This window comes from Pristiophorus japonicus, chromosome 5, assembly GCF_044704955.1.
Source record: "Pristiophorus japonicus isolate sPriJap1 chromosome 5, sPriJap1.hap1, whole genome shotgun sequence".
Taxonomy (NCBI): Eukaryota; Metazoa; Chordata; class Chondrichthyes; family Pristiophoridae; genus Pristiophorus; species Pristiophorus japonicus.
This window is the reverse complement of record NC_091981.1, coordinates 214,041,600-214,056,589: the sequence shown is the minus strand read 5'-3', so window position 1 is coordinate 214,056,589 and position 14,990 is coordinate 214,041,600. Positions and strand designations below refer to the sequence as shown.

General features: G+C 45.0%; 1 protein-coding gene across 1 annotated transcript in view; it reads right to left on the bottom strand.

Moving 5' to 3' along the window:
• The window catches only part of LOC139263956 (V-type proton ATPase 116 kDa subunit a 1-like), a 242,186-nt gene that overhangs the window by 205,167 nt on the left and 22,029 nt on the right, over window positions 1-14,990 (bottom strand). The window contains exon 5 of the mRNA XM_070880048.1: window positions 777-886. Within this exon, the coding sequence (XP_070736149.1) occupies window positions 777-886 (110 nt within the window). The remainder of the gene's footprint in view (window positions 1-776; window positions 887-14,990) is intronic.

Genomic DNA, 14,990 nt, shown 5'->3' with positions numbered 1-14,990 from the left:
CATGGAGTGCCCTGCCAGCTCCTGGTATGTATAGAGTAACAGCAAGATAGGAAAACACTGAGGAACCTAAATTGCCGGGCTGATTATAGCTTTTGAAGTCAAACTGGTAAAAATGGCAAATAAAAAAGGGACCTTCACAATTAATCTAAACTGTCAATCAAAATAGATCTCAAAGACATAAAGTGTAGAAAATAGACCACTGACAAGCTGGAGATTAAGCTTTGAAACAGTGTCCTGGATAGAAGCAGTATGAACTGATGGTTGTTTATTCTCCATTAACTACCAGCTGAGACAGCTTGGCCTGGTTGATACAGAATGCTTGTCACCAACATCTCCCGGACATCATTTTATAAACAGCAGGGTGAGAACATTTTTAGCCCATGTAGCTCCTACACAGGCACAAATATTTCCACTTTTGTAATTAAAGACTTGAGATGAAAAGAAACCCAAAGTCACAGTTTAACCGGATAAATATTTCAGACTTCCTCTCATACACTGACAGCTCCTCCAGAAGAGATCACAGAAACTTGTAACAATACTAGCTAGCTATAAATTCCTACTAAAAAAAAGATATACATATAATGTAGAGATTCTTACAATCTGAAATAGGATGTCACAGTGACTACCCGCAAGGCAGAAGGGAAATATGTATTTCATGTGCTGTGTACTTTCACCCTTTGAGCTGTTTCTGCCTGTTCTGTTTTGGATGGTTTTTATTTGTACCGACTGTGCTAATATAGGCTGCTTGGCAATGACATGTGAAGGACTAGATTTACCCCAGTTTCAGGCGTCCTCCTCCACTAGCACTGTTGTGCCTCCTTGAAATTTCTGTTACAGAGACGGACTCTTCAGAAGGGAGCTCAGAGCTTGACAACTGGGATTCTGCCTGGGGAAGACAAAGCCCAACGCACATTAAAAACTATTAGCTGCAAAGTGCTTTTATTCTTCGATTACTGCAGGCTGAACGCTTGTTTTCCATGGAGTGAAATTCATTTATCAATTATGCAAATACAGAGCAGTCCACGTCAGAGAATTCCCATTTACAAAACCATCATGAAAGAGTCTAATTTATTTCTCCTTATGAGAACAAATTGATAAAAAGTAAACAAGTTTATTGTGACAGGGTGCAAAAACCCATGGTCGTCCATCCTGGCAGAAGTGCTGGAATGTGCTCAATGGTGGCCTCTGATGCTGACCCCGCCAGAGTGTGAGAGGTCAGCTGGAGGCCAGCTGGTTTAAATACTGCCGGTGCCAGTCGGGGCACATCTTGGGTGCACACCGTGGTGGTGAGGCTGCAAGCTGTGGCTTAGGGTGCCTGCTTCAGGGAGAGGGGATGCGTTTCCAGAGCCCCCCCCCCTCCGAGATACATTGCAGAACATTGCCTGTTGATAAGAGGGATCAGAAACATTTGACACTAACAAAACTACTCAATTTTTTTGGTACACTCTTTCTCACTGAATGGACCAGTTGCTGATTCTGCTGACTGAGAGGACAGGAACACAACACTCCTGATGTTGGGAGTCCCCACCAGCCCCTCCTCCTCTGATGCTGCTGACCTCGTAGTGGGCAGGCAGAGGCTCCATTATGTTTGGATCCTGATCTATTTTCCGATCTTTCCACTGCACTACCATCAGAGTTGCGGCAGGAATGCAGCAAATGGGCCAAGGATTTTCAGCCACTCAGTTTAAAGTACTGTAGCAGAATGGTTAGTCTCTACACCTGGTATTAGTTACTTCACCAACCCACCGACAAACTGCGTTTATGAAGTTGTGAGCAGTGTTACAGTTTGGGCTCCCTCTCAACAGAGGGTTTCCATAAATAGACTGAGTCTTCACCTGTACCTTTATACATGCCATGAGGGTTAGCATGTCAGTACCCTTGAATTATAATATAATACACTGGACAGTATATGCTGTCTTCTCAAAAAGCAGTAAATATCACAAAGGTAATAATCTCTGGATTACTACCTGAGCCACGAGCAAATTTGCAGAGGGTAAATAAGATCAGAGCGATGAATGCGTGGCCCAAAGATTGGTTTGGAAGAAATGGGTTTCAATTCATGGGGCACTGGCACCAGTACTGGGATAGGAGGGAGCTGTTCCATTGGTACGGGTTTCACTTGAACCAGGTTGGGGCCAGTGTCTTGGTGAATCGAATAACTAGGGCTGTAGAGAGTGCTTTAAACTAAATTGTGGAGGGGAGGGATCCCATGAGAGGAAATTCAAAAAGTCAAAGAGAAGGGAAAAGGCAAAGGTGCAGGGTAGCAATAGGGGTAATGATAACCAGAGTGTGACAGGAAGGGACAGAGCGTATACACATAAGACAAAATTAAAAGCTCTATATCTGAACGCACACAGCATTCGTAACAAGATAGATAAGTTGACAGCTCAAATAGTAATAAATGGGTATGATCTGATTGCCATTACAGAGATGTGGTTGCAAGGTGACCAAGGATGGGAACTGAATATTCAGGGGTATTTGCCATTTCGTAAGGATAGGCAGAAAGCAAAAGGAGGTGGGGTAACTCTGTTATTAAGGATGAGATTAGTGCAGCAGTGAGAAATGATATTGGCTCAGAAGATCAGTTTGTAGAATCAGTTTGGGTGGAGATAAGAAATAATAAGTTAAAGAAGTCACTGGTGGGAGTAGTCTACAAACTCCCAAACAGTAGCCACACTGTAGGACAGAGTATAAATCAAGAAATAATGGAAGCTTGTAAGAAAGGTACAGCAATAATCATGGGCGATTTTAATCTTCATATTGATTGGACAAATCAAATTGGCAAAGGTAGCCTTGAGGAAGCGTTCATAGAGTGTATGCGGGATAGTTTCTTGGAATAATACGTTGTAGAACCAACCAGGGAGCAGACTATTTTAGACCTGGTAATGTGTAATGAGTCTGGATTAATTCATGATCTCGTAGTGAAGGATCCTCGTGGGAAGAGTGATCGTAGCATGGTAGAATTTTAAATTCAGTTTGAGGGTGAGAAAGCTAGGTTTCAAACTAGTGTCCTGAATTTAAATAAAGGTAATTACAAAGGTATGAAGGCACAGCTGGCTAAAGTGGACTGGGAAAATATATTAAAGGGATAGACTATAGAAAAGCAGTGGCAAACATTTAAGGAGATATTTCATAACTCTTAGCAAAGATATACTCCAGTAAGAAACTAAAGGGCTGAAATTGCCCCTCTCCTTAAGGCCTGTTACCACGTAAATCGGCAGCCATGCTGCGAAGTGGAATGGCCGCCAACTTTTCGGTGGAATGGCCGCTGAAAGCCCAATTACCCTCCTGAGGTTTCCTGGCGGTGTCCTGATCCCATCCCACCGCTCCACTGCTGCCATGGTAATTGCATCATCACGGGTGCACCGCCAATCTACACCCCCTCCTCCACCCGACGGCGACATTCCCCTCTGAAAATCTTTAGCCTGCCCGGCGGTGCCAAAACCTGTTTTTTTCCGGTGCTGCGGAGGGTTCACGGCCGCTGCCGTCATGTATGTTTTTTTTGTCAGCCGACTGCCATGTCGACCCGACAATTATGCCCCCCGGTTTGGCCAGCCTGGTACCCCCACATATTCACCCCTCAAGTGTTGTTATCGCTCCCATTAAGAGTGACTTCTGGATCCAAGGAAAAAAACCAACAAAGAGTGGAATGTCGCTCAAGAGGCGACCTGAACTGCAGCTGCGGTAAAAACCATTCAAAAGGGGTGCATGTGTCCTGTTTCAGGTGGGGAGCAATTTCTACCCCAAAAACTCTAAGAGAAGGATCAACCATCCACGGCTAACTAAGGAAGTAAAGGACGGCATCAAATTGAAAACAAAGGCATACAATGTTGTGAAGAACAGTGGAAGGCCAGAGGATTGGGAAATTTTTAGAAATCAGCAAGGAAGAGCTTCTACAGGTATATAAAAAGGAAGCAAGTAGATAAAGTAAACATTGGTTCCTTAGAGGATGAGAAAGGGAAATTAAAATGGGAAACTGGGAAATAGCAGAGACTTTGAACAAAACTAAAAGCATCCCAATAATTGATAATCAAGGGGCTAATGGGACGGGGCGGGGAGGGGGGAACTTAAAACAATCACTATCACTAGAGAAAAAGTACTAGGCAAACTAATGGGATGAAAAGTGGACAAGTCCCCTGGACCTGATGCCCTGCATCCCAGGGTCTTAAAAGAGGTGGCTGCAGAGATAATGGATGCATTGGTTGTAATCTACCAAAAGTCCCTGGATTCTGGAGAGGTCCCAGGGGACTGGAAAAATGTAATGCCCCTATTATGTCATACCCTGGATGTCAAGGGGTATAGAGGGTAAGATAAAGAAAAAAAGGGAAGCTGATGACAGATACTGAGAACTCAATATTGCAGAGGAATATAAAAAGTGCAGGGGTGCAATTAAAAAAGATATCAGGAAAGCAAAGAGAGAGCATGAAAGAATGCTGGCAAGTAAAATCAGGGACAACCCAAAGATGTTTTATAAATACATTAAGAGCAAGAGGATAACTAGAGAAAGAGTGGGCCCTATTAGAGACCATAAAGGAAATCTGTGTGTGGAGGCTGGAGACGTGGGTATGATTCTTAATGAATACTTTCCATCTGTTTTCGCAGAGGGCCGATGCAGACTTTGCAATGAGGGAGGAGGAATGTGAATTATTAGATGAGATAAACCTAGTAAGAGAGGAAGTATTAAGGAGCTTTGCAGCTTTGAAAGTGGATAAATCACCAGGCCCAGATGAAATGTATCCCAGGCCAATAAGCGAAGCAAAGGAGGAAATAGCAAAGGCTCTGACCATCATTTTCCAGTCCTCTCTGGCTACAGGTGTGGTGCCAGAGGACTGGAGGACTGCTAATGTTGTACCTTTGTTTAAAAAGGGAGAAAGGGATAGGCCGAGTAATTACAGGCCAGTCAGCCTAACCTCAATGGTGGGAAAATTATTGGAAAAAATCCTGAGGGACAGGATAAATCTTCACTTGGAAAGACATGGATTAATTAAGGACAGTCAGCATGGATTTGTTAAGGGAAGGTCGTGTCTGACTAACTTGATTGAATTTTCGAGGAGGTAACCAGGAGGGTTGATGAGGGCAGTGCGAATGATGTAGTGTATATGGATTTTAGCAAAGCTTTTGATAAGGTCCCATATGGCAGACTGGTCACGAAAGTAAAAGCCCATGGGATCCAGGGCAAAGTGACAAGTTGGATCCAAAATTGGCTCAGAGGCAAGAAGCAAAGGGTAATGGTTGATGGGTGTTTTTGTGACTAGAAGGCTGTATCCAGTGGGGTTCCACAGGGCTCAGTGCTGGGTCACTTGCTTTTTGTGGTATATATCAATGATCTGGACTTGAATGTTGGGGGCATGATAAAGACGTTTTCAGATAACACGAAAGTAGACTGTATGGTTGATAATGAAGATAAAGGTGCTGACTGCAGGAAGATATCAATATACTGGTCAGGTAGGCTGAACAGTGGCAAAAGGAATTCAATCCAGATAAGTGTGAGGTAATGCATTTGGGGAGGCCTAATAAGGCAAGGGAATACACATTAAATGGTACGACACTGAAATGTGTAGAGGAACAAAGGGACCTTGGAGTGCAGGTCCACAGATCTCTGAAGGTAGCAGGCCAGGTAGATAGAAACATAGAAACATAGAAAATAGGTGCAGGAGTAGGCATTCGGCCCTTCGAGCCTATACCGCCATTCACTAAGATCATGGCTGATCATTCACCTCAGTACCCCTTTCCTGCTTTCTCTCCATACCCCTTGATCCCTTTGGACGTAAGCGTCATATCTAACTCACTCTTGAATATAACCAATAAACTGGCATCAACAACTCTCTGCGGTAGGGAATTCCACAGGTTAACAACTCTCTGAGTGAAGAAGTTTCTCCTCATCTTAGTCCTAAATGGCATACCCCTTATCCTTGGACTATGTCCCCTGGTTCTGGACTTCCCCAACATCGGGAACATTCTTCCTGCATCTAACCTGTCCAGTCCCGTCAGAATTTTATATGTTTCTATGAGATCCACTCTCACCCTTCTAAACTCCAGTGAATACAGGCACAGTCGATCCAGTCTCTCCTCATAAGTCAGTCCTGCCATCCCGGAAATCAGTCTGGTGAACCTTCACTGCACTCTCTCAATAGCAAGGATGTCCTTCCTCAGATTAGGAGACCAAAACGGAACACAATATTCCAGGTGAGACCTCAATAAGGCCCTGTACAACTTCAGTAAGATCTCCCTGCTCCTATACTCAAATCCCCTAATTATGAAGGCCAACATACCATTTGCCTTCTTCACTGCCTGCTGTACCTGCATGCCAACTTTCAATGACTGATGTAAAATGACACCCAGGTCTCGCTGCACCTCCCCTTTTCCTAATCTGCCGCCATTCAGATAATATTCTGCCTACGTGTTTTTGCCACCAAAGTGGATAACCTCACATTTATCCACATTATTCTGCATCTGCCACGCGTTTGCCCACTTATCTAACCTGCCAAAGTCACCCTGCAACCTCTTGGTGTCCTCCTCACAGCTCACTCCACCACCCAGCTTAGTGTCATCTGCAAACTTGGAGATATTACACTCAATTCCTTCATCTAAATCATTAATGTATATTGTAAAGAGCTGAGGTCCCAGCATTGAGCCCTGCGACACCCCACTAGTCGCTGCCTGCCATTCTGAAAAGGACCCATTATCCCGAGTCTCTGCTTCCTGTCTGCCAACCAGTTCTCTATCCACGTCAGTACATTACCTCCAATACCATGTGCTTTAATTTTGCACACCAATCTCTTGTGTGAGACCGTGTCAAAAGCCTTTTGTAAGTCCAAACACACCACATCCACTGGTTCTCCCTTGTCCACTCTACTAGTTACATCCTCAAAAAATTCTAGAAGATTTCCCTTTCATAAATCCATGCTGACTTGGACCGATCCTGTCACTGCTTTCCAAATGCACTTCTATTTCATCTTTAATAATTGATTCCAACATTTTCCCCAGTGCTGATGTCAGGCTAACCAGTCTATAGTTACCCATTTTCTCTCTCCCTCCTTTCTTAAAAAGTGGTGTTACATTAGCTACCCTCCAGTCCATAGGAACTGATCCAGAGTCGATAGACTATTGGAAAATGATCACTAATGCTTCAACTATTTCTAGGGCTACTTCCTTAAGTACTCTGGGATGCAGACGATCAGGCCCTGGGGATTTATCAGTCTTCAATCCCATTAATTTCTCTAACACAATTTCCCATACCTCGGGAGCCTCTTATCAACAAGGCCCTCAAAACCGCCACCAAGCTCATGGTCTGCAGGGCTGTAGTGATACCTCATGTCCCCAAGCAGCTAGCCTCACACTTAGTGTGCAGGGATAAAGAGCAGTGAGGTGGCGGATTGCCACATTATAAAAGCACCATGTGAGCTGCCAGGAATGTAGGCATAGAACTGCATGATACATAAGAACATAAGAACATAAGAAATAGGAACAGGAGTAGGCCATACAGCCCCACGAGCCTGCTCCGCCATTCAATAAGATCATGGCTGATCGGATCATGGACTCAGCTCCACTTCCCTGCCCGCTCCCCATAACCCCTTATCGTTTAAGAAATTGTCTATTTCTGTCTTAAATTTATTCAATGTCCCAGCTTCCACAGCTCTCTGAGGCAACGAATTCCACAGATTTACAACCCTCTGAGAGAAGAAATTTCTCCTCATTTCTGTTTTAAATGGGCAGCGCCTTATTCTAAGATCATGCCCTCTAGTTCTAGTCTTCCCCATCAGTGGAATCTTCCTCTCTGCATCCACCTTGTCAAGCCCCCTCACAATCTTATACGTTTCGATAAGATCGCCTCTCATTCTTCTGAATTCCAATGAGTAGAAGCCCAACCTACTCAACCTTTCCTCATGTCAATCCCCTCATCCCTGGAATCAACCTAGTGAACCTTCTCTAAACTGCCTCCAAAGCAAGTATATCCTTTCGTAAATATGGAAACCAAAACTGCATGCAGTATTCCAGGTGTGGCCTCACCAATACCTTATATAGCTGAAGCAAGACTTCCCTGCTTTTATACTCCATCCCCTTTGCAATAAAGGCCAAGATACCATTGGCCTTCCTGATCACTTGCTGTACTTGTATACTTCCTTTTGCGTTTCATCCACAAGCACCCCCAGCTCCCGCTGTACTGCGGCACTTTGCAATCTTTCTCTATTTAAATAATAATTTGCCCTTTGAGTTTTTTCTGGCAAAGTGCATGACCCCACACTTTCCAACATTATACTCCATCTGCCAAATTTTTGCCTACTCACTTCGCCTATCTATGTCCTTTTGCAGATTTTTTGTGTCATCCTCACACATTGCTTTTCCTCCCATCTTTGTATCGTCAGCAAACTTGGCTACGTTACTCAGTCCCTTCTTCCAAGTCGTTAATATAGATTGTAAATAGTTGGGGTCCCAGCACTGATCCCTGCGGCACCCCACTAGTTACTGGTTGCCAACCAGAGAATGAACCATTTATCCCGACTCTCTGTTTTCTGTTAGTTAGCCAATCCTCTGTCCATGCTAATATATTACCCCCAACCCCGTGAACTTTTATTTTGTGCAGTAACCTTTTATGTGACACCTTGTCAAATCCCTTCTGGAAGTCCAAATACACCACATCCACTGGTTCCCCTTTATCCACCCTGTTCATTACATTGCCAAAGAACTCCAGAAAATTTGTCAAACATGACTTCACTTTCATAAATCCATGTTGACTTTGCCCGACATAATTTTGCTTTTCCAAATGTCCGATACGCTGTTGGTGATTGCACATTTGCAGCACATTAAAGCCTGTGATTCATGAAGGTAGTGGGATCATCTGAAGGAGCTCGCAGGGTGAAATGGCTGCTATCAGTGATGTCCTGGACTTGGCAGTATCCTGCAATCTGTACAAAACCCAAGCGCTCACTTGCTGTTTCTGGTTGTCCATGGTGAAAGTGATGAAGTGTTTACTCTAGCAAACAAGCCATCAGTCACCTGCTAATGTAAGTTTGGACTCCAAACAGTCTGAATTTACTGCTATTTCTTGTAGTAGTGTGGAAACAGACAGAGGCAAAGCAGTTCAAGGCTGCAGTGCCCTTGACTGCACTAAGCAATGCTTTGCCATCTGTGGGTTACAGGTCTTGTTACAGGAAGCAACACAACTCTGTTCCAACCTCACAAGAGAAACAAAGGCTCCTTATGCACTGCTCTTCTGAGAGCAGCAAATTTATTGCCCTGGAGCTATAAGCTCCTTCTTTTCTGCAGCTCTGTTTGCTCCCTGATCCGGCTGCTGCTCCTGCTCCTGTTCCTCCTCACACCAGAGTGGGATTCCCAGAATGTCATATATGTACATGCTGTTTGTAGCCACCAGATGGTGTCATTGTTAGAGGCCACTGAGCAGCACGCACATGGTGCTGCTCAGGTATAAAAGGCCAGCCATTTTGTGAGTCAGACACTATGGGCCTAAATAAAGCAGAAGCAAGGTTGTACCTTGCTTAGTTAAACAGTATTCAGTTTGAACCTTTATTGCATACATAACATTTGGCGACGAGAATACAAGAACCTTTGTTTGCAAAATGAGCACGATTGGATTTTTAGAGCGATTCGTGGAGGGAGAAGATTGGGCAGACTTTGTGAGCCGTTTGAACCAGTACTTCGTGGCCAAAAAAATGAAGGGGGTCGCGATGCAGATCGGTGCCGGGCCGTGTTCCTCACTGTGTGCGGTTCAAAGATCTACCGTCTGATAAAGAATCTACTCATGCCTAGTGATCCAACAGAGAAAACGTACGAGGAGTTGTGTACATTGGTACGGGAGCACCTCAAGCCAGACGACGACATCATCATCTCAAGATACAGGTTTTATACACACATTCGATCAGAGGGCCAGAGTGCGGCGGAATTTGTTGCCGACCTGTGACGTCTAGCGGGACCGTGCAAGTTCAGGACAGGGTTGGCAGACATGCTGCGGGACTTCTTTTTTATCGATATCAACCAAGAGGTGATCCTGTGCAAACTTCTGGTGGTGGAGGAGTTGGATTTAAAAAGGGCCATCCAGATCGTTCAATCATGTATGACGACAGAAAAGAGTTTAAAGCAAATATCGGCAAAGAACTGAACCACGGCAAGTACTGGAAATGCAATAGATTTGGCGTTCGGCAGCGCGGCACATGGCAGGGCCTATCTGGCTGTGTTCGCAAAACCTGTAGCTGCCGAAAGTCCGGCAGAGGGAATGTACCCGACTTCTCCGTGTTGGTGTTGTGGGGGAAATCATCGGTACCAGCAGTGCTGATTTAAGCAATATAGTTGAAAAGGCTGTCTGAGAGTGGGGCATCTCCAGCGCAAGTGTCCACAGATGAGCAAGTGAGCTGCGACACACCATGTGGAGGATGAGAATCAGACTAGCGTGGATCCGGATACGCAATCCGAGATGCCAGAGGAGGAAGTGTATGGACTGTATTCTTTCATAACCAAGAGTAAACCAATTTTGATTAAGGTGAAGTTTAACGGGTATCGATGGAACTGGACACAGGGGCGAGTCAATCGATCATGAACGAGAGGGCATTTAATAAGCTGTGGGATACTAAGACTGTGAGTCCCAGGCTGAGCTCTGTTAATGCCAAGCTGCACACGTACACCAAAGAACTGATAAAGATGATTTGCAGTGCACAAATTAATGTGTCGTATGACGGTGCGGTTCACGAGTTACCGCTGTGGATTGTTCCAGGCAATGGCCCAATGCTGCTCGGCAGGAGCTGGTTGGAGAAAATCAGATGCGACTGGAACGACATAACGGCGTTGTCGTCGGAGGAAGATACATGTGCCCAAGTATTGAGCAAGATCCCCTCGCTTTTCGAGCCGGGTATCGGCAACTTCACGGGAGCCAAAGTGCAGATCCACATGGACTCAGATTCAAGACCCATCCATCATAAAGCTCGGGAAGTGCTGTATATGATGAGGGAGAAGGTCGAAATTGAACTGGACAGACCAGTATGAAGGGATCTTATCACCGGTTGAATTTAATGAATGAGCCAGCCCCATTGTTCCTCTGGAGACTACAAGGCTACGATCAACAGGGTTTCGAAACAAGATCAGTACCCATTACTGAAGGCTGATGACTTGTTTGCGACGCTAGCCAGAGGGAAGTCGTTCACAAAACTGGAATTGACGTCAGCCTATATGACGCAGGAGTTGGTCGAGACATCGAAGAGACTTACGAGAATTAACATGCACAAAGGACTGTTTATTTACCACATGTATCCGTTTGCAATTCACTCGGCTACAGCAATATTCCAGAGGAATATGGAAAGTCTACTGAAGTCCGTTCCCAGAACCGTCATGTTCCAAGATGACATCCTGATCATAGGTCGTGGCTCCAACGAACATCTGAACAATCTGGAAGAGGTTCTACTGCGTTTGGACAGAATAGGACTCGGACTGAAATGCTGGAAGTGCGTCTTCATGGCACTGGAGGTCGAATTCCTCGGGAGGAAAATCGCCACTGATGGCATCAGACCTACTGACGTGAAAAGCAAAGCTATCAAGAATGCACCCAAGCCGCAAAACGTGACGGAGCTGCATTCGTTCCTTGGTCTACTCAACTACTTTGGTAACTTCCTACCTAAATTAAGCACCTTACTTGAACCACTGCACATGTTATTGAGAAAAGTTAACAACTGGGTGTGGGGCGCATTGCAAGACAGAGCTTGCGAGAAAGCCACCAATCTGCTTTGCTCAAACAAGCTACTGGTACATTATGGTACATTTTGGCCTGTGACGCATCGTCATATGGAATTGGTTGCTTGTTACAACAAGCCAATGAGTCGGGGAAACTTCAACCAGTCGCGTATGCATCCAAAAGTTTGTCTAAAGCAGAAAGAGCGTACAGTATGATAGAAAAAGAAGCTTTAACGTGTGTACGGTGTTAAAAAGATGCATCAATATCTGTTCGGTCTGAGGTTCGAATTAGAGACCGATCATTTCATTGTTTTCTGAGAGCAAAGGTATCAATACCCACGCTTCATCCCGCATCCAAAGATGGGTGCTGACATTATCTGCCTATGATTATGTCCCCAGAAGTAGCAAGGTGCAGCACGGGCCAGCCCACACTGCAATATGTGTGCACACTAGATCCATGCAGCAGAGCTGGTCTCCAGTCGTCTTGGTTGATCCTTGTCACTGGACCAAGACTTAGCTCTGTCAAGCCCGTGTGGTGGTTGGTGTGCAACGGCCACCACACATTAAAAGAATCCACGCACAGGCATCTTCCAGCCTTCAAGATGTAGTTCAGGACCTGGAATATTAGGTTCATCATTGAAACACTTGTGAACTCATCCCTTTTCGGCGTGGAAGCAAGTCATCCTCGTTTCGAGGGACTGCCTATGATGATGATGATGATGATGTCATTTGCCACAGACCTGGCACAGAGAATTGTGCCGATGCTTTGAGCCAGTTGCCGCTGCCCACACTGGAGGTAGAAACGCCACAACCGGCAGATTTAATGTTAATCATGGATGCTTTTGAGAGTGAAGGTATCCCTGTCACGGCTCAACAAGTTAAGACCTGGACCAGCCAGGACCCGATATTATCGGTGGTAAAGGGTTGCATCCTCAAAGCGGATTGGTCTGCCATACCTAAGCAAATGTGCGAGGAGGCCAAACCGTACATTCGTCGCAAGGACAAACTGTCTATTCAAGCAGATTGCATATTGTGGGGCAATCGCGTTGTAATGCCTAAGAAATGGAGAGAGAAGTTTATGCGTGAGTTACATAGCACACATCCTGGTATAGTGATGATGAAGCCATCGCCAGGTCCCATGTATGGTGGCCAAGAATTGATTCTGAGCTGGAAGCATGCGTGCATCAGTGCAACACCTGCATGCAGCTCAGCAAAGCACCAGCAGAATCACCGCTGAGTCTGTGGTCATGGCCATCCAAACCTTGGTCCAGGATCCATGTAGATTTTGCAGGTCCCTTCCTGGGCAACATGTTTTTAGTGGTGGTGGACGCTTATTCGAAGTGGATAGAATGCATAATCATGTCATCCAGTATGCCCACGGCAACCATAGAGGAGCTCAATGTCATGTTTGCAACACATAGTCTGCTTGACATAGTGGTGAGCGACAATGGGTTGTGCTTCACCAGTAGGAGTTTCAGGAGTTTGTAAAACTTAACAGCATAAAACATGTAATGTCAGCACCATTCAAACCTGCGTCTAACGGGCAAGCAGAACGGGCCATACAAATTAGCAAGCAAAGCATGAGGAAAGTAACCCAAGGGTCACTGCAGACCCACTTGTCTTGCATATCGCTGAGTTACAGGACAAGACTCCACACACTCACAGGGGTCTTGCCTGCTGAACTCATGATGAAAAGAGGTCTTTAGACCAAGTTATCTCTTGTACACCCGGATTTAAGTAATCATGTTGAATACAGAAGACAGAGTCAACAAGGGTACCACGATCACGCAACTGTGTCACGTGGATTTCTGTTAATGATCCTATATATGTGTTGAATTATGGTCAGGGTCCCAAATGGATCGTTGGTATGGTCATGGTCAAAGAGGGCAATAGAGTATTTGTTATTAAGCTCAAGCATGGGCAAACTTGCAGGAAACACATGGATCAAACAAAGCTGAGGCATACAGATGAGCCAGAGCAGTCGGACAAAGAAACCGTCGACAACCAACCAACTTACCAGCAGCCTTCAGTGGACTCAAGGGTCATCAGTGAACCTAGAGTTTCCATCACGGACTTGTTCAATAAAAATGGACTTGCAATTCCTGACATGGCCACTGCCACCCCCAACAAGTCAGCCATCCAGCCACCAGCCACAACAGACTCCGCACATTTACCCAAAGCCGGAATCGAACTAAGACGGTCAACTCGGGAGCGTAAAGCACCAGACCGTCTCAACCTGTGAAAGACTGTGATAAGATCTCAGAGCAGGGTATTGTCATGTATGTACATACTGTTTGTAGTCACTAGAGGGTGTCATTGTTGGAGGCCACTGAGCAGCACGTACATGGTGCTGCTCTGGTATAAAAGGCCAGCCATTTTGTGAGTCAGACACTTTGGGCCTAAATAAAGCAGAAGCAAGGTTGTACCTTGCTTAGTTAAACAATACTCAGTTGAACCTTTATTGCATACATAACACAGAAGGACCTCCATGATGAAATAAGTGTGATGCCAGAAATCCCTTAAAAGTTCAGAACATCCTACAGCAGCTACAAGCACTTTAAAATCATTTGAATAGCAATAAACACTTTGTGACACAAGTAAAATGCCTCCCAAAACTTTCTAGTGTTTTACCTGAGAGTAACTGAGGATAACGTTAAATATCGCTAAGAATGGCCACCTCCTGAATTGTATCGCCCATAGTTGGTGGGTAGGAGCATAAACCAGCGGTACTGGAGATGAAAATTGCATCAGAGGTTGTAACTACGTCGTCTAACCTATTTGCATTTATTAACGAGGCTCCTGCCTGTTTCTGGTGGGAACTCTGATCACCTAGATCGAAGTCCACCAGAAATTCATGCAGCGGTAAGTTGGCCCGTCAACAATGCATGCTATTTTGGTCCCACTGCTTCTCCATTCTTGAACACATAGCCCTCATATACTCTGCTGTACAGTGTTTGCTTCTTGTTGCAAAATTCCATCTTAATCTTAAACAACTTTGTAGATGATGTCCTTCAAAGGCACCATTGTGTCAGAACTGGTGGTGACATTGAGTAAATAAAATCCTGTATGTGCTTCAAGGACAGTATCATGGACATCTTAGGCTGGGAAGTTGTACAGGGCCAAGGAGATGCTGATGAGATGACAGTGCTCCTGTTTTGTGCAACAATAATCACATACATTCACTGTGACAGGGATTTACACTTTCATCAAGGTCAAAGCAATGTTTGTGCTCAGCTATGAAACATACTGCAACTGGAACTACAGAACAATTCCCAAGTGCTCATCTTCCACATGCCCCAGAGGAGGAAACTGAT